We start from the raw sequence: 20,882 nt of genomic DNA on the forward strand, positions 1-20,882 counted from the left end.
AGAGCGTTGTCTCTCTCACTCATACCCATATTATGACGTTTTGTCGGACTCAACGACCGAGACAGTGCTCTACAATTGATCTCCTTCTAAAGATCGATGTTCATCACTTTTGGCCATGTACTGTAGGTACCTCCCTGTTTACAAACTGTTTTAAACAAATTAAAGGTTTATATAAAACGCTTTGAATATTGTGGAGGTCTCTACGTGAGCGCAGCCGCGTGCTCGAACTAGTCATAAGCAATTAGGCACCGCAGTCACGCTCCTGACCAAGGGGAACCACGGGCCCTGACGTCAGCCTCTAAAGTCTCGAGAACACGTATGACGTACTAAACGCGCTCAACTACTTAATGTTATGTAAGGTAAGGTAAGAATCATCATCATCATCATCATCATCATCATCATCATCATCAACCGATAGACTCCACTGCTGGACATAGGTCTCTTGTAGGGACTTCCACACGCCACGGTCTTGCGCCGCCTGAATCCAGCGGCTCCCTGCGACTCGTCTGATATCGGCCACCTAGTGGGGGGTCTTCCAACGCTGCGTCCAGCACCTTGGGATCCCAACGTCTATCGGTAAGGTAAGAATAGGAAAACTTAACCGTGTAAGATGTTTGAAGACTCTTCCGTTACGTAGGTAAGGAGGTGGCAATTTTGGGGTTTTTTTGTGAACAAATAAGTAATCTGTAATAGTGTAATGTAATTTCTGTAGTGTAGCTAATAAAAAAGTAATACAGTAACATCTAAATATTTAAAAGTAAAAGGCGACTGACTGACTGATCTATCAAGGCACAGCTCAAACTACTGGACGGATCGGGCTGAATTTTGGCATGCAGATTGCTACAGAATTATTCATCAGTTTATATTTTTGAGAATCCTACTTTTCAAAATAAATTCGCATTACCTTTTCAAGAGAATGATAAAACTAAAAAAAAAAAAAGGTTCCGACGAATTGAGAACCTCCTCCTTTTTTTGAAGTCGGTTAAAAAAAATATATGATATACATTAACCATGCAAACTTCCACCGAAAATCGGTTTGAACGAGATCTAGTAAGTGCAAAATGTCGAGAAAATACGATTGTAGTACCTAGTTACCTACGGAACCCGCAGTGCGCAAGTCTTATTCGCACTTGGCCGGTTTTTTTAGAACCTCATTCATGACTACGTGGAAAAGATGACGAGGCGAAAAATCCACCTAATCTAGTCGGATCACAAGTTAATTGAGTCACTATCAGTTCAGGATGACTTGCATTTTGTTTACCTTTAAATATTGTGGTTAAGGAAATGTCTCAAGAAATTAATGAGATTATAATTTTAGCTAATAAGTAACTAGGTAGGTACGCGACTTCGTCCGCGTGAACTACACAAATTTTAAACTCCTATTTTACCCCTTAGGAGTTGAATTTTCAAAAATCTTTTCTTAGCGGATGCTTACCGCGTCGTATACTCGTAATATTAGTTACGCCAAATTTCAGCCCGATCCGTCTAGTAGTTTGAGCTGAATTTGAATTTGTATTATGAGTTTATTTATTTATTTCATACTAGCTGCCCTGGCGAACTTCATTCCGCTTAACAGTCGATTCAAATTTTTAATTTTTTCTCTCCGTAAGAACCATCCTCGTACTTAAAGGAAAATTATTTAAAAAAAATTAGGTACTTAGCGAAATCGGTTCAGCTGTTCTCGAGATTTGCGATGACCAACACATTTAGTGAATCATCTTTATATTATAGATAGGACATCATATTGTGCCACTTATGATAAGTCAAGACTCTACCACCGGTTCAGAATGCAGACTCTACTGAGAAGATAGATCAGTCAGTTAGTTAGCTTTTCCTTTTATATATTGTTAGTTAATTATCTCAACCTAAGTAAAAATCAATTAAATACGAAAGGTTATCTGTCTGTCTGTTACCTTTTCAGGGCCCATCCGCTACGCGCCCAGAGCATATTAATTTGTGGCCGCCACTAGAACTAGATGATTCTATTGTCAATGGGGAATGAATTCGAAGTGTTTGTATGACCAATTTGTTTTGATAAATTCATGAAAAATAAAGTCATCGCCGTCATCGACACAGCTTTTGAACAATGGATATAATATTATGCATTATTATCCACCATTTCAATGACGAAAATATGTTTCATTTTTATTTTATTTGATACCGCCATCTATAGTCAGAGTATCGAACTCAATTAAGAAATAAGTTTGAGCTCTACCTAGTTCTCGAGTTTTCCAGCTGATTCAACGGATCCACACTAGATGTCATTCACGCCACTATTTATTACTATACTATGTAGAGGGCGCTACATTGATAGACTCATGGAAATTTAATTTTAACCAATATTACAAAAAAAATAAAAACCGACTTCGTTACATAAACACTAAAAATTGAAAAATAATTTAATTTATTACCGAATATATTATGTATATAATATAGTTCCCTAATAATACTTTTTGGTGCCGGTGCCAATTAGCTTTAGCTGCGCGAATCGTCTAGACTTCATATTTTTATGGGACTCCACAATTGGCACCTCATTGGCACCGACCCCAAAAAATATTATTATGGAACTATATTAACTCTTGTATACATAATATATTCGGTAATAAATTAAATTATTTTTCAATTTTTAGTGTTTATGTAACGAAGTCGGTTTCTATTTTTTTTTGTAAAAAATTTTTATTTCACAATTTTTAGTGGCCCCGTGAAATTATGCTATGACTGGTTAAAAATCTACTGTTTACTAAGCTATTACACTGATCGCGAGCAATTTACTCTTATCCGTTGAGGAGTTCCAGTATCTATCTTCGAAGATGTTCATCAGATCTTCACCAAATTGAAATGGGACCAACTTTGAAGTATACCCTTTCAAACAAAAGAGGAATTTTCAAAATCGGTCCAGGCGTTTTTGAGTAATCGGGGAACATACATAAAAAAAAAAAAAAAAAGATTCCGACGAATTGAGAACCTCCTCCTTTTTTTGAAGTCGGTTAAAAATGAAATTAAAGATTCAAACGCCCGTACGTTTTTAGTACGTACCTAGATGCAGTAGCTAAACTAACAATTTATCAATCACTTTACAAATTCGTTACAAATACTCAAAGGTTTGCTTAAATTACAGTTTAAAATAGCAATATTCATATTATACCTAAGTAATTTAATTAATTTGCACTTATTTCCCATTTCTCTTTTGCAATGATCAGTGTTTATGTTGACATGTGCAGGAAGGTTGCCGCGCCCAATTGACGCAGGTTGCTCTTGACCGGCGCCAAGGAAGCTCACAATTACCTCGTTGAACGGTAAAATATATCCACTCGTGTGTGTGTGGTAATAATATTGCTTACAAACTCATAAGTTCATAACCGATACCCACATAAACAAATATAAACCCTCTTTATTCCCTATCCCGTGAAAATTTCCCGTGAAAAAATCCAGCCAAAGGGCGTTTGTGCACTCATCCGTAAAATCACGGATTCTGTAAAAATACAAATTGAATGAGTACGTATTTGTATTACGGCCACTTCGAAGAATCACGGATGCGATTTGCGAACCGAATAGGTACGGATACGGATGAGCACAAAAGTCCGGCCGTCATACAAATAGCTGTACCTACGTACATTCGATTCGTATTTTTTACAGATCCGTAAAATCACGGATGAGTGTACAAACGCTCTTATTCCCTGTCTGCATTATAAAGGGAATTTGTGTGCAAAAGTCAGGACTTTTGAAGGGTACCGACGGAAGTCCATTTCGTAAAACTGTGCTATTACTAAGCCTCCACTGTCCGTCCGTCCGTCCGTCCATCCGTATCTGTCTGTCAAAGATTTCTATTGCCAACTACCAAGAAAAGAAAATTAATAAGGATTATTTCTTGTACAATGATACGGAACCATTCTTGTGCGAGTACGACTCACACTTGACCGATTTATTTTTGTACGTGTGCCCTGATTGCGAGGAGGCAGAGAGATAGTTATTTAACCAGCATGACTCCTGCCGTCCCCAACAGTGAGACAATGGCAGCAGCTGGCAGCGGACCTCGTCACGGAGACCAGTTCACGGCTAAGCGATTTGCGGACAACGCGGAAGCCGCCCGACCTCGCGCCTTCCGCCACAAAAACACGCTGCGGCGCTGTAGGCTTGCCTGCCAACTGTTCGCTGTTTGCCGGATACGGCCCTTATCGAGCCTCCTGTGCTTACCGGTGACCGGATGTTAAACTTTGTGTCCAAAAGATAGCAGCACTGAACGTCCTGCTTACTGAATTTACGAGACCTTTTTTTGCTCGAGCAACATTAAGGTGAACGTCAATGGACAATACAAGGACATACGCAATCCCGGAAAATCAAAGAGTTCCCACGGGATTTTGAAAAATCTAAATCCACGCGGACGAAGTCGCGGGCATCATCTAGTAGCGAAATAAATGTGCCACGTTATTGTTTTCAAAAACTCCTATACCTAATCAGATCTAATCAGAAGTTATTATGTGCCTGGCCTTAGTCTAGACTCTAGTAGGAAGAACTGTTTTTATACTTTTTTGGATTAAACAGAATTACAAGTCAGAAATCTAAACTATAAACAATGCAGCTATTCTATGTATAGTAACAGGTATTGAAGACAGAACAAAAGTAGCTTTTTTTCACCGGATATAAAATTATCTTTTTTACTTAAGTATTTTTACAAATAAACGAGGTTCCACAAGATTTACCCTGTTTCATTAAACAGACGGACACAAAATCTACTAAGTTAGATTTTCAGACTTCACACACCTTTGAGAACATTATGGAGAACTCTCGAGCATCCGGGTTTCCTCACCATTGTATTCCTTCACCGGTAAAGCAATTAATGTTTAATTGCTTAAAATGCACATGACTCCGAAAAGTTAGAGGTGTCCGGGATGAAACCCCCAATCTCCCGGATAGGGGGTCGACGTTTTAGCCTCTAGGCTATCACTGCTCTATATACTGCATTATTACAAAACTGTAAAATGTATCTTTTTACCACCATCAGTACCCTTATTATAAATGCAAAAGTGTGTTTGTTTGTTGGTGTGTTGGTTTGTCCGGTGTGTTGGTTTGTCCGGTGTGTTGGTTTGTCCTTCAATCACGGCGCAACGGTGCAACGGATTGTCGTGATTTTTTGCATGGATAGGGTATAAATAAAGACCTGGAGAGTGATATAAGCTTTAATCCCAAAAAATCAAAGAGTTCCCACGGGATTTTCAAAAAACCTAATTCCACGTGAACGAAGTCACGGGCATCAGCTAGTAACTTCTAAATGTCTGAACTCTGAACAGATTTGGATGTACCTATGTGGTATCGTTTTCATCCCAAGTGCCACTATAACTATTTTTTTAAATTACAATTTTCAAATGTTGTTTTTTACTTTTATTCGTTTTTTGACAGGGGCAGTTGTGTTTTATTTAACTAAGTATTTAAATATCGACTCTACATAGTTGTCATGGTCACCCTACTCTCGCCCGGGCCAGGAATCATGGCTGCTGGTCATCGATTCGTTCGTCAAATTATTATCATTTGTACCAAAACGTTACAACAAACGATAATTCGAAACGACAAATCTAATTTTACTCAATTGTAACCTAATTTGTAATTTTTAGGGTTCCGTACCCCAAAGGGTAAAACGGGACCCTATTACTAAGACTCCGATGTCCGTCCGTCTGTCACCAGGCCGTATCTCATGAATCGTGATAGTAAGACAGTTGTTTACATAGATGATGTATTTCTGTTGCCGCTATGACAAGAGATAGGTACTAAAAAACAGAATAAGATAAATATTTGTGGGGGCTCCCATCGCAAACGAAGTCGCGGGCATCAGCTGGTACGAAATAATGAAATAATATTTTGACACTTTGTGCAGCGGTCTTTACCACTACGACTTATGACGTCATTACACCCCAATTTTCGTAGTTATATAATAAGTAATCAGCCGAATGTTACGCAGTAAAGTAAGCCGTTGCCGTTGGTAGGAAGGCGCGCCTGCATATTGAATTGCTCGGTGTAGGAGTGTGCCTCGTAAAACGTGCCTTCATCATCGTCTCATCGTTGACGTATCCCAGAGGAGTCTCTCTCGAGCGCGCCCCATACAAACGAACATTCATTTCCATATTACGAATTATTAATAATTAACCAAATTCAATGATGTTTACACGCTCTAGATTCTAGAAACTAGAGTCTATCTAGTGAAAACTGAAAATGGAAAAACCGGTCAAATGCGAGTCGGACTCCCACGCGAAGAGTTCCGTAGTCCGTACCATCGTACAAGCTTAATAGCACTATTGTACTTTTAAACTGGCAACCATTTTGAAATCATTGTTGAATAAATAGGTATAATTTGTCGTTAAAGTGGCGTAGAAAAATAACACTGAAAATTTTAATTTTCTATCTAAAACGGTTCGTGAGACAGCCCGCTGACAAATAGACGGATGGCCAGTCGGATGACCAGACTGACGAACAGACGGACAGACAGCGGAGGCTTAGTAATAGGATTCCGTCGGCGCCCTTCGAGTATGAAATCTTGTAAACTAGCTAATAAATGTTTAAAATTATTTCACACTACGGGATATAAACAATAATATTATAGTCCGGTCAATATTGCCGTTCCCAACATTCGTACCAATCTTTAGGTAAAAATTGGTACGAATATCTTGCTTCGTACACTGGAATTGATTAATACCAGCTAAGTATAAATCTAAAGAACAAAACAATTCTTGATTGTTTAATTTTGTAATGTCTTGATGCTGCCATTCTGCTTCGTAGACTGAAAAAAGGACGATGACTGTTATATAGCAAGCGTATAGTAATTTCAATATACCTACCATGAGCCCGGATAGCTCAGTCGGTAGAGCATTGGACTTTTAATCCAAGGGTCCAGGGTTCAAGTCCCTGTTCGGGCGGCTCTCTTTTTTTAATTTTTTTTTATTTTATTACAATAACAAAAGACTTTTGTTATTGATAACATTTGATTACTAAAAAAATTAATATCTATAATGTTTTTTAAAATAATTTCCAAGATTTAAAGTAGGTATGTACATAATAATCTGTACATTGGCGACGTGTACAATTGGTTGCAATAATATTATGCTTTCAAAATACCGTTATTTACTACATAACAAGATTGTGTTAATAATATGACTGTTTAAATGAGTTTTAAAACTTATTAAAATTAATAAGATAACTTTCTTTGAAATTTGAAACACAGGTTAAATAAAATATAACATTTATATTATATTGTAAGGCAAAAATAATATTGGTCTTTTAATTATTATGGAACCTAAAAATAAAAAATAAAACCTTCACATCGGAAAGCCAGTTTTACAGTGTATAGTCAGTGAAATAAATATATAAGTCGTACCTACCTACCTATAATAGAAATAGCACTATTGTCAACCTATCTATAATACCTAAGTAGGTACTACAACTGGATGCCTAAAACGTACAACAACGGGAAAAACAACCCTTTCCAACTGATAAACTCGACGAGAAATCATTTCACTCCATTTCCCTAACAGCCTGAACTCTGCGAAGGCATTATCGTCGCATGGAATTTGTCTTCAATTCGCTGCCTCCATACACGGCGAGCATTCGGCCGCGAGCACTCGCACCAGCCACACTGCGAGTCCAGTCCGAACACCATCTGTGATACATAGCCCAAAGATTATAAAAAAATAAAAAGAACATTAATAAAGTGCTGTGACAAACTTTTAACTATTAAATATACCGTTATGTCGCGCGCGTCCGCATTCAAAACCTTCTTCTAAACTTTCAACAAGTGTTCCGTTGTTTTTTCGGGTACGGAACACCAAAATGACGAAGTATAAGTTGAACAACGCCGTCAGGTCGTCCTCCGAGGTGACCCTTACATCCTACATGACAGGCAGCACTGACAGCGAGCGGAAAGACGAATGCTACCAGATACCGGGCTCCAACGATACCGAACAAGACGACGTGTCGGAGTCGAACAATGTAGAAGATGGGAAGTGCCATGTCTGTCCGAATTCGTGTGAATTTCTCCAGGAGCCAGGAAAAATCGCGGCATCCTTGGAAAAGAGATACGACAAATACAGCCTGAATGAGTTAAAAGTGGAAAACTTGGGCAGGGGGTGCTTATGTGAGAAATACAACGGTGGGTGCAAGCTGTGCCCGAGGCCCAGCCTTGCACCCACGTTGACTCTGAGCATGGATGGCACCCACGGGAAGGGTGCATGTTTAGCCTGCAACGGAGGAGCGTGTGGAACACCCAATCCTCGTAAGTATTACTTAAGTTTAAAATATGCCCGCCCGTTTTCAAAATTTCTACTCTAACTTTTATATCCATCATTTCCTTCCAACTGAATAGTAACCATAACATAGGAATTTAGATAGATTTTAACCGTAATCATGAACTCTCTGTCAGTGAAAACCCCAATGAAATCGACGCTGTAGACTTAGTTTTTGTTACGCCAAAGAAAACGAGCACGAGCAAAAAACTTAATGACAACTTAAAACTTTCCGATGATTTACGTTTACACTTTTTAAAGAGTTTCTAATGCTCAAACATCGAACACATTTTATTGATAAGTTTCTTGCAATTTTCGATTAGCTACTTAAGTATATAAAAGTTCCCAGCTTTTTAGATTTCTGACAACAACAGTAATGGGAGTAAAGGTTTGCGCTGGAAAAAAGAATGTATATACCTAATTATTTGCATGTAAGTATATTTCCAAAATTGCCTAAGTAGATTGTCAACATGTAGCCTTATAATATTTTGGTCAGCTTATGGGGTTAAACTATAAAATACTCATCTTGGTATCTAAAAAAAAATCAGATATTTGCTAAGTGGGTATTGTATCCTCTTCATCGAACTACCTAGATTGTGTTAGCTCAACGTCCACAAAAGTCCACGTCAGCACCAAGGTCTATAGCTCTACCTGTTGGTAGTTTCAACTTCCGCGATACATTCAAACTGTTTTGTGTACAAGTGTCGCTGGGGGAAACAGACGCGGATTAAATGTCGAGAGCACCCTAGGCAAGCACCTCATAAGCGCCCCTCTAACAGCCATATTGAAATTTTTACTAACTAATTTCAAAAGAACGACGAATCGTCTCATTGCATAGCTGGTTGTTGGTGATTATACCTACTATATTTATTTGAACTAGTGAAGAACAGTCATGATATTTTGTTATATTAAAGAAGAGGCATTTTCGGTCACTCCAAGGTAATATTACTTGTTATTAGGGATAATCAGGTAGGCCAGGTAATGGAACTCTATATGATCCCGCGCGCCCCTTCGTATCGTTACCTCGCGCTCCCCCTAGGCAGAGAATATATAATAGTACTAACGTACCCTAGGCACGTACCTAGTTTGCCCCGGGGACCTTAATCTGCCTATGGGGGAAAATTCTAAATTTGTATTTCTATGGGTATGTATTACTTAGGAAAAACAAGCAACCAATTCAAAACTAAAACCCGACTACGATCGTTTTAATAAACGCTGAAATATTATAGTATAAAATGTTTTTATGCCGCTAGGTATATTTGAATGTAGTCGTATATTTACATATATTTAAGAACTTAAAATTTTCTCCTTTTTCATTTTGAGACCCAACTAATCATACGATAGCAAAAAAATTAATCTCCCACTTTTTTGCGTGCAACATCCGCCATATTGATTTTGTTCATTTAAAATGGTGTCTATGTCACCCGGACTATAATAACCATCGATGTACAAATCGATTCAACCTCATTCATCAAAATCAGCTCAGTAGTTTAGGCACCACGGTGGAACATACATAAACGTATGTATGTACATACATACATAGACTGCTAAAATCATAACCCTTCCTTTTGCCGTAGACTGCTCTAACTTAGACCTCATCATTGCTTTCTTTAAAGCATTTATTGTCGTCAAGCGCGAGCCTAACTTGCAAAAAATAAGTCAAATAAAATGGGTCACTAACTCAGTAGGTAGCATCGAGGCACCTCGACGTCTATGCATTGGTAGTTAGCTTAGACTTCCGCGATACGTGCAAACTGCTAATCGTTTCGCCAGAGGAGTCAAAACTGACCAAGTGTGTAAAGAACACGAAGGTAGAGTTCCGTAGCTGCGAAAACCTTTGGTAGTCGATATTTTGCTAAACGGTAGTTTTAGTAGTTTGTCTAAAATCAGCCTTACCCTTATTATAAATGTGAAAGTGTGTTTGTTTGTTGGTTTGTCCTTTAATCACGTCGCAAGATTTTTTGCATGGATAGATAAAGACCTGGAAAGCGACATAGGCTACTTTTTATCCCTAAAAAACCAAAGAGTTCCCATGTGATTTTTAAAAAACCTATTTACATGCGGACGAAGTCGCGGGCGTCAGCTAGTGGATATAATATATACGCCTCTGTGTAGCGGTAATAGGTTTCTATCACTACACTAAATTTCAACCTTAAGCTGGTGACACTCAGACAGACGGACAGACAGACTGGGTGAAACTATGCTTGTTTTATATAAGTACGGAACCCTAAGTGGGTGTCGAGCAGGTTTACGCGCCCACTGCGAGGCGAGTCGGGTTTCAAAACAAGTGAAAGTCGTTAACTATGACAGGACTCGTTAGAAAACGCTTCACGCTCTTATCAGCGATTTGCCTTGCATCCATCGTAATTAAATCTACATGTTTGCAACATTTCGTACCTAGGTCCTAGATAGATGCAGGTTACAAGGCAGGTAGCTACTCGTAGAGTTGGTTATGAAAGCTAAAGTCTTAAAGAAAGCTTGGGAATGAGTTGCTGAACACCAAAGTCAAAGTCAAATGATTTATTCAAAATAGGTAATAAATTACTATTTTTGATAGTTAGATGTTGGATTTGTAAGATATAGTGGTGATAATTATTACGCAAGCTTAAAACTAAAGCTACGAGGGTTCCAAACGCGCCCAGGTCTGAGAAGAGCCCACAACAAACTCAGCCGGGTATTCTTTTTATTATCACCACTTTACAACCTTACACACCCTACACCTTTGATAGTTCTAACTTCTAATAAGTTTAAGTGATTTTGTGAAGTGTAAAATAAAATAATATGAAAAAATCATTCAAAAAAATTCAAAATCCATACGAAAATTAAAATAAGCCCGTGCGAAGCCAGGGCGGGTCGCTAGTACATAATATATAAAAATAAGTAAAACCTAAGCGTCTAGGAGTTACGGAAGAATTGAAACAATCACATAGCTACTTACCTAATTGTTTATTTCACACGTACGACCGACAGTACCTACCTACCAACTGGCTCATAGCTAAAATCAAAACATTCATGTATAATATATGTTTCAAAACAGTAATACACTGATATAATTACTTGGCAACCAGTCTGAGAAACATGTGAATAGTTCAGTGCGAAATAAAAGTGATTGTGCTATCTATTGTGTTTTTTTTGGAAAATATTCGATTAACGAGCTTCCCATGGATGTCTTTACAAGTTAGTGTTTTTTTTCCTTCTTTATTTATGTACTAGCTGATGCCCGCGACTTTGTACACTTGGAATTAGATTGTTTAAAAATCCCGTGGGAACTCTTTGATTTTCCGGGATAAAAAGTAGCCTATGTCACTCTCCAGGTCTTTATCTATACCCATGCAAAAAATCACGTCAATCCGTTGCACCGTTGCGACGTGATTGACGGACAAACCAACAAACCAACAAACCAACAAACAAACACACTTTCGCATTTATATAAGGGTAGGTACGGATATAAGGGTACGGATTTCATCTCTACATAGAATAAAAAAAGATTCCGACGAATTGAGAACCTCCTCCTTTTTTTGAAGTCGGTTAAAAATAAAGTCGCTTCCCGTTGTCTGTATATATGAACGCGTAGATCTTTTAAACTACGCAACGGATTTTAAAACGGTTTTCACTAATAGATATAGTGATTCAAGAGGAAGGTTTATAGGTATAGTTTAATATTGGTTTGTGTTAATTTGTTGAAATGTGACGATATTTGAACAAAATGTCTGAAGAAATCAAGCTTCCATCGAAAATTAACAAATATTCCGCGCAAAACGAGATGGAGTCGCATTTATAATATTAGTATGGAAGTGACACTACATAAGTGGATATATTTCGGAGAGTGTGCTCAGGAACTTTTCGATCTTGTCCCCCCTTCACCATTTTACCACCGAACCGCAAGACGTCGGGCGAGTTTCCATCCTTATGTCGTCGACATTCCATCTACACGCACGAAACGTTTTGCGTCATCATTCCTCATACGTATGGCTAAGGTTTGGAATTCTCTTCCACGATATGTGTTTCCTACCAACTACAACCCGGGTATCTTTAAAACAAGAGTGAATAGGCATCTTCTAGGTAAACGCGTCCCATCTTAGGCCGCATCATCACTTTCCATCAGGTGTGATTGCGGTCAAGCGTTTGCTTATAATGAATTAAAAAAAAAAAACTACATTGCCACTCATGCGAAGCCGGGGCGGGTCGCTAGTTTAGTATAAGATGGATCTTTTGAGTTTCACTAATTCCCGCCGCGGTTCGCACGCGAGTGTAGAGCGGGCTTTACATCTATAATAACACACAATATGTAATCGATGTCAAGAGGTCTGATGAAGCACGCAATCGACGCAATGATCTAGCTTCGGAACCATCTAGATTGTAGAACAATAACTTTACGAGCCATTTGTGGCTAATAAGTTGTGTAGCTAAGTACTAAGTAGTTCACTTGCAACTTGCACCTTGGATTTATTCATCACTTCATGAGTGCAGGAGACTTGGCCCACTGCGGAAATAGAAATACATTTTTAGGTACCCGAAGGATGCCAACGAGGGACTCTTTTACTAAGCCTCGACCACTGTCCATTTTTCTGTCTGTTTGAACGGGCTAATCTTCGGAACCTATTTTGACGGGACTTTCACAGACAAGTGGAGGAATAACCAGGGAGTAACATACGCTACTTTTTTAACCGACTTTTAAAAAAAGGAGGAGTTGTGTTTTTCTACTTATACATACACCAAAATCTCCGAGATGGCTGAACCGATTTGCGTAGTTTCTTTTTTAACCGATAGAGAAACTTTGCAACATTGTGTTCATGAAATTTGGTATACCTTATATCACGGAGACTGGCTACTACGGATAGGCGACTTATTGCCCTGGAAAATCAAAAGTTCCCACGGGTTCTTTGAAAACTTAAAACCACGTGGGCGAAGCCACGGGCATCAGCTAGTCTATAATAAAATAACATATAGGTAGGTATATAACCTATAGATTTAATAGCGCTCACATAGAATAGAGACTGCGGTTGGGATAAAATATTTCGATTTCCCTTTCAAACGATATATCTAGTACTTACCTGTAGGTACTAGGTATTATATCTTTGAACGCCTACTAAGGTTTCAGCGTTGAATATCACTGAACAAAGCTGATTAATTAATGATATTACCCACCTACTTTATTTCTGGTGATAAATCAAAAGAGATACTGTCATATGGATATAAGGTCAAACGACTAGTATTCTAAAAATCTATATTACTCTAATATACCCTCTTTTTTCTACAACCGCACCGCGCGCCACCGTAAGGAATTTCACCCTCACCATCTGGGTGTCTGGTGCACTTCGACCGTCCGCTGCGCCAGATCCTTCTTTCCACGCACGTGCAAACTGTGGAACCAACTCCCATCGGCGGTGTTCCCACTAGATTACAACATGGGGTTATTCAAGGGGCGGACCAACAAATTCCTAAAAGGCCGGCAACGCATCGGCGGCTCCTCTGGTGCTGCAAATGTTCATGGGCGGCGGTAATCACTTAACATCAGGTGACCTGCCTGCTCGTTTGCTCGCTATACCTATTAAAAAAAAAAAAACTAAATAGAGTGGCTAGTTTTGTTTCATTGTTGACGCTACGAATTGTAACACCACTAAACTAAAAGTCACAAGTAGGTTCCCATGTTATCCATAGGTACGCTGTGTTTAGTATTTATATTAGTGATTTAGTATTCTTCAAACCCGCAATGTAAAGCGTGCAAAACTCGGGTCAATTCCCCGCCTACGATGCGGCATTGGCTCCGAGTAGCCTACTTACGCAGCGTTCATTGACCTCTACAGTCAGTCAGATGTTTTATTTGCAATATATCGTAAACTTTTACAAAATTATAGGAAATTTTTTCACGGTTTTAGAGTTCTGTACCTCAAAAGAAAAAACGGAACCCTTACAGGATCACTTTGTTGTCTGTCTGTCTGTCTTTCTGTCGGTCTGTCAAGAACCCTACAGGCTAAGCTTCCCGTTGAAATTTGGCAGGTAGGTAGGTGTTATAGCTGACATTCGGGGAAAAATCTGAAAACCGCGAATTTCGGGTTAGATCACACAAAAAAAAATTAAATTGTGGTCATGAACTAATAATTAGTATTTTCAACTTTCGAAGTGAGTGACTATATCAAGTGGGGTATCATATGAAAGGTCTTCAACTGTACATTCTAAAACAGATTTTTATTTATTTTTATGCATCATAGTTTTTGAATTATCGTGCAAAATGTCGAAAAAATACGACTGTAGTACGGAACCCTTATAAGTTCGTATTACCTTTGAGGCAGAAGTAGTACAATGCTATCAAATAGCCCACTGCTGTAGACTGCTAGTTTAATTACTTACATATTTTCATGATTTACCAATTCAATATTTTCTCAAAAAGCCACCAAACGTGACAAATCGAAGATAATGTTTCCGCGTTAAGTACATAGGTATTATATTTTATTTCCACTTAATAATAATAAATAAGTTTTATCAGTAAGTTAATAAGTAAGCAGTTCCTGTATTTTTTCGAATCGTTTTGATAAGAGCGCTGACCTTTCAGTAACTGCCATCCATACTAATATTATAAATGCGAAAGTGTGTCTGTCTGTCCGTCCGTCTGTCTGTCTGCTAGCTTTTCACGGCTCGTCCGTTTAACCGATTTTGATGAATATTGGTACAGCGATAGCTTGCATCCCGGGGAAGGACATAGGCTACTTTTGATCCCGCAAAATCAAAGAGTTCCCACGGGATTTTGAAATACCGGAATCCTTGCGGACGAAGTCGCGGGCATCTTCTAGTTATTTATAGTGTTTACCGCGTTGAATTAAAATAAAAACAAAATTGCCGTTTCCTGGCCGGTCCAGAATTTTAATATATAGGTAGGTATTTATACTCGCGACCTCTTCCGCGTGGACTACTCAAATTTCAAACCCCTATTTCACCCCTTTAGAAGTTGAATTTTCAAATTTCCTTTCCTTGCCTACGTCATAATAGCTATCTGCATGTCTAACAGCCCGATCCGTCCAATAGCTTTAGCTGTGTGTTGATAGATCAGTCAGTCAATCAGTCAGTCACCTTTTCCTTTTATATATTTAGATTTAAAATAAATAAATAAATTATTTGTTATACTAAAACATAGATACATACATGTAACTTTTTTTTTTTTAAGTTATAGGTGGGGGTGGCCTTCCTACATTAATGGTTATAGGTATTATACCTTAGATGAATGATTATACCTATTGTCCCTAAGTTAAACTTGTATTATAGGTGACAGTGACAGATATTTAAAAACAAAACCGGTCAAGTGCAAGTCGGACTCGCATATGAAAGGTTCCGATATAAGTCATTGGTTCCGTACCGTTGTACAAGAAATAACACAATATTTTCTTTAATTTTCATGGTGGCCATTTTGAAATATACAGTACATTTTGTTTTTACAGTGGCAGTAGAAATACACATTCTGTTATCATTTCAAGAAGCTGTAATGGCCTAGTGAATAGGACGTCCGCCTCCTAATCGGAGGTCGGGGGTTCGATCCCGGGCACGCATCTCTAACTTTCCAGAGTTATGTGCGCTTTTACTAATTAAATATTATTAGGTATTTAATCTATAACTCCCTTATAAAACCACACTTAGATTATCTAATCCAAGTCTAGGGATCAGCAGCTATTACTAATCTTAAAGTACCTACTACAAACGGCACAAAATAAATTGATTGAAGTTTCATTTAACTATGATTTCTTAACATCAACAGAAAAAACAAAGAAATTAAATTAATGAATACAACTAATATTTACAAATATTACACTTGTATCTTAATCCGAAAACCACTATCAAAAGAAATACATTTATATGTAACCTTCACAATAAAAAATAAATATCCTCAATTACAACGATTAAGAAGTGCCAACAATATAATCTTACGCCCACCAAGGACTAATTATGGTAAAAGAAATATTACCTTTGAAAGTGCTCAACTGTGTAATAAACTTCCTAAAAATATTAAAGATTGCAAAAGTGTAAACATTAAAAAAAAACGGCCAAGTGCGAGTCAGGCTCGCGCAACGATGGTTCCGTAATACAGTCGTTTTTTTTTTTCGACATTTTGCACGATAATTCAAAAACTATGATGCATAAAAATAAATAAAAATCTGTTTTAGAATGTACAGATGAAGACCTTTTATATGATACCCCACTTGATATAGTTATCTTACTTCGAAAATGGAAAATACTAATTATTAGTTTATGACCACAATTTTTTTTTTGTGTGATGTAACCACAAATTCAAGGTTTTTCAGACTTTTCCCCGAATGTCATCTATAAGATCTACCTACCTACCAAATTTCATGATTCTAGGTCAACGGGAAGTAACCTGTAGGTTTCTTGACAGACCGACCAGTGGGGCATTGACCCGAGTTTTGCACGCTATACATTGCGGGTTAGAAAAATACTAAATCACTAAAACTACAAAATGAGGCAAATGGTTATTGGTATTGGATTGTGTTTAGGTAGTATAACAACAACGCTACCAAGTTTTTGCTGGCGTTCTGGTTACATCCGGTATCTAGAAGTAATAATATAGTCAGTACAAATGATGTAGCCTCATCTGGTGACAGAAGAGCTGGCTCATTTTTTGCGCAACGGATCGGCCTGGCTGTCCAGCGCGGAAATGCAGCCAGTATTCTTGGCACCATTCCACGCGGTCATGATTTATATAGTAATTAGATAAGGCTAGCTTTAAGTTTTATTGTAATATTTAAAAAAAAAAATATGCCCTTCATAAAGCAATGTTAATAAAAAATATGAATAACTATATTCGCGAGCAATATGCTTTGACTATTTTTAGAATTTCGCTTCGATTTGCTGCCAATGCAAATCGACCATAATAAAATATACCTACTTTTGCAATTTACGATAGATTGAATATAGGAACCCGACGTATACCGTAACCATCCCCATAACATTGTCGATTAAATGTTTATCATACCGAGAGATTAATTGCTTTGGAAATAATTTCTAGACAGTTAAATGTATAAAGCCTTAACCTAAACATTTAAACATAACGTATGATAGGCTGACCGCGCGGCGCGAGGATTTCAAAACTCCTTAAAAAGTTTTTTTAAGGCTTTTTCTTTGCTGACAAAAAGGCTTAAAAAACTTAACAAAAATGAAATATTTATGAAGGTATAAGTTTTTTTACTGCTTTCTGGTATATTAGATATGCATGAGAATGTAATTGCAATATGTTTATGAAGGAGTATAGGTATTTTTCCGAGATGCTGGATTTGGCGCACCTGGTTGAAGCCTAATTAACTTTTTACGAGCTAATTGCCGGTTCAAGGCAGCCATTGGAGTGCGCCTTCCTTTTACTGCGCGCCTGCTGCTTTGTTCACCGCTTTTTATTTTACACTCTGCTTTTTATATGCATGAGGGATGTATATGTTATTTTTAAGTTATATGTAAAAAAAACCAGCCAAGTGCGAGTCAGGCTCGCGCAACGAGGTATCCGTACTACAGTCCTATTTTTTCGACATTTTGCACGATAATTCAAAAACTATGATGCGTAAAAATAAATAAAAGTCTGTTTTATAAACCCTTTCATATGATATCCCACTGGATATAGTTGTTTTATTTCGAAATTTGAAAATACTAATTATTAGTTCATGACCATCATTTAATTTTTCTTGTGTATGTAACCCTTAATTCGGTTTTCAGATTTTTTCCCTATGTCTGCTATAAGACCTAGCTACCTGCCAAAGTTCATGATTCTAGGTCAACGGGATGTACCCTGTAGGTTTCTTGACAGACAGGCAGACAGAAAACAAAGTGATCCTATAAGGGTTCTGTTTTTCCTTCTGAGGTACGGAACCGTAAAAACTGTAATTTAAGTAGGTACTTTAAATTTGTGGCTGTGTTCCTCAAAGTCTTCACACGAGTGTCGTGGTCGGGGGTCCTACCTGTAATGACGTTGGAGCGGAAACGTGGCCACTGACAGTTGGCCTCGTCCCCAGATTAAATGTCACTCAGTGCGCTATGGAGAGAGCTATGCTGGGTATCGTATCTCCCTCAGGGATAAAATCCGGGATGAGGAAATAATAAGAAAAAAGTTGTACTTCATAAATCATAAATCCTTTATTTTGCTAGAATACATGTTACAATGGTAGTAATTTTTTAAGGTAAGTACCTACTTATAACGATGTAGGTATATAAATATACCTTCCTGCGTTAATTCCTTATCTCCATATACTACTTACGTGAGACATTTCAAAACAAATAGGAATAACAAGGCACATAATATGACTAACAAAGCTTGACTAAGTAATTACTAAAATACAGAATAAAAAATACAGAATAAAAAACTACTAAAATCCTTTATTTATTTCATTATTTAGGGTAATATATTTTATTCAACGGTAAAAATCTTTCCTAAATAAATAATCCATCTGTTCTGTTAGTTTTAAACTGATTACATAAGTCTCTCTCTGCGTCGCTTTTCCCATTTGAGGGGGTCATGACACGCACAAAAGAAGTGCAGGGCCCTCCCCCTTCCTACCCGGGGAGCCAACGGGCGACCTAACTATGTACCAACTACCATCAAATAGATCAAAATCCTGCTGCGCAAGTACAATATCAGTAGTCTTTTCAAACGAATTGTACGGGCACTGAGGGTGAGATCTATAGAGCGCACTCTGGCTTAGCTTAGACTTAAGACAGAGTTAAAAAGAGACAGAGCTATATCTCTTACATAAATCTGTCTCGTTTTAACTCAATCTTAAGTCTGAGCAAAGTCAAAGTGATCTACAGATCTCAGCCTGACTGTCACGACTTTGAGCCTATTCGGTTTCATTCAACTGAAATGCTACTTAAACTGAAAGGCTACTTATTAAATACTAAATAAGTAGCCGTTCATTATGCCGTTGGAACTCGTTCCGGATGAGCGGATGCTGGGTGACGTCACTCCGCTGAGATCAGTGCGATGTGAAGATTTGTGTACCGCCTGCCATCAAACTATGGATCAAACCCTTCATCGTCAACTGATAGACGTCCACTGCTGGACATAGGTCTACAGGTCATTAGAATGCATCATCACTCACCACCAGGTGAGGTTGCAGTCAAGGGCTAACTTTTTTTTTTTTTTAAAGTTAGCTGATAGTGCCTAAGAGTTGCTGGATATGGGTTTCTTGTACGGATTCCCACACGCCACGGTGTTTCGTCGCCATCCTCCCAGAGCCTGTGCTCAAATTATGTCCACCTCATATGAGGGGGTTCCCGACGTTGCGCTTTCCAAAACCTATTATCAGTAGTCAGTACCCTTATTATAAATAAATGGGAAAGTGTGTTTGTTTGTTGGTTTGTCGCAACGGAGCAACGAATTGACGTGATTTTTTGCATGGGTGTACAAAGACGTGGAGAGTGATATAGGTTTGGCCGTGGCTAGATACCACCCTACCGGCAAAGCGCGGTGCCACCAAGCGATTTATCATTCCGGTACGATGCCGCCTAGAAACCAAAGGGGTAGGTACTTCCATATCCCTTCCAGATTAGCCCGCTTCCATCTTAGACTGCATCATCACTTACCACCAGGTGAGACTGCAGTCAAGAGCTAACTTGTATCTGAATTTAAAAAAAGGTTACTTTTATCCCGGAAACCAAAGAGTTCTCACGGGATGAACGAAGTGGCGGGCGTCAACTAGTACCTATATATACCTACCTGCTTATACGGTTATAAAATAGGTTGTAGCGATACAGACGGACGGATGTAAACATTTCACCTTTCTAACTTAGGTATAAGGTAGGTACTTAGTTAGTAGTTAGTAGTCAAACAAGTTGGTTGATGGACACTGCGATATCACTCCGCCAGAACTTGCGTAAACTAGGTAAATACGCACTTCCCTGTGAATACACAGTGTACCCTGTGTAAAGAGCAACCGCCGAGTTTCTTGCTGGTTCTTCTCGGCAGGAAAGGCATTCCGAACCAGTGGTAGATGCATCCGACTATTCGTAAGCACTTGTAAAAGTTTATACGAATAAAAAAAGATTTTCATTTTCATTTTCATTTTTCATTTTCATACCTACCTATCTGCCTACCTACCTACCTACCTTACCTAGTACCTACCTACATTCTGCACACCTTTCCACACTAGATAAATATTAAATAGTTACACAAGAATCAAGACATCACTTTATTCACTGCATTTAAGTATATAGGTGTATCTTTTTTTTATATATTTAAAACAAACGCTACCAACGAGGATGTTCTGAACTACTCACCTAAAAGATGTCATGAAAGATAGTAACATTTAAAACTGCTAAACCTACAGTGATTGAAGCTACAATGTACTTGTGATGCAAAATGGTCGATGGTCACAATGGTCCGCGATGGTTATTGGCCATTGTCCTCGTCTTGACGGTAACTCGGTAACTGAGCGGTCGTCGCCATTGTTACCGAGATCCGATACACGGAACACATGACTATCGGCTCTTCATCACAATCCATAACCATACCATACCTAGCAGATTGCATTTCGTCGGTCCATCCCAAGGGTTATCTTCCTCGCCCTCGGGTACCCTCCATCCTGCAAGACAAGGCGATCACAGGAGTGGCTTGTTTTGGCGTTAGTA

At 38.4% G+C, this 20,882-nt stretch overlaps 1 protein-coding gene and 1 non-coding gene across 4 annotated transcripts in view; both read left to right on the top strand.

Moving 5' to 3' along the window:
- Positions 1–6,832: 6,832 nt before the first annotated feature.
- TRNAK-UUU (transfer RNA lysine (anticodon UUU)) lies at positions 6,833–6,905 on the top strand. The gene has a single exon. It is a non-coding gene; the product is annotated as a tRNA-Lys (tRNA).
- A 664-nt stretch (positions 6,906–7,569) lies between these two features.
- The window catches only part of LOC117987969 (sodium-independent sulfate anion transporter-like), a 36,771-nt gene continuing 23,458 nt past the window's right edge, over positions 7,570–20,882 (top strand). The window contains exon 1 of one of the 3 annotated variants that reach the window (XM_069502549.1): positions 7,570–8,257. In XM_069502549.1, the coding sequence (XP_069358650.1) occupies positions 7,816–8,257 (442 nt within the window). In that variant the 5' untranslated portion in view covers positions 7,570–7,815. Of the gene's footprint in view, positions 8,258–11,239; positions 11,445–20,882 lie in introns of those variants that run through there. The other 2 variants (XM_069502548.1, XM_034975055.2) reach the window with 2 other exon arrangements.

Source organism: Maniola hyperantus, chromosome 13, assembly GCF_902806685.2.
Source record: "Maniola hyperantus chromosome 13, iAphHyp1.2, whole genome shotgun sequence".
In the NCBI taxonomy this organism is placed as follows: Eukaryota; Metazoa; Arthropoda; class Insecta; order Lepidoptera; family Nymphalidae; genus Maniola; species Maniola hyperantus.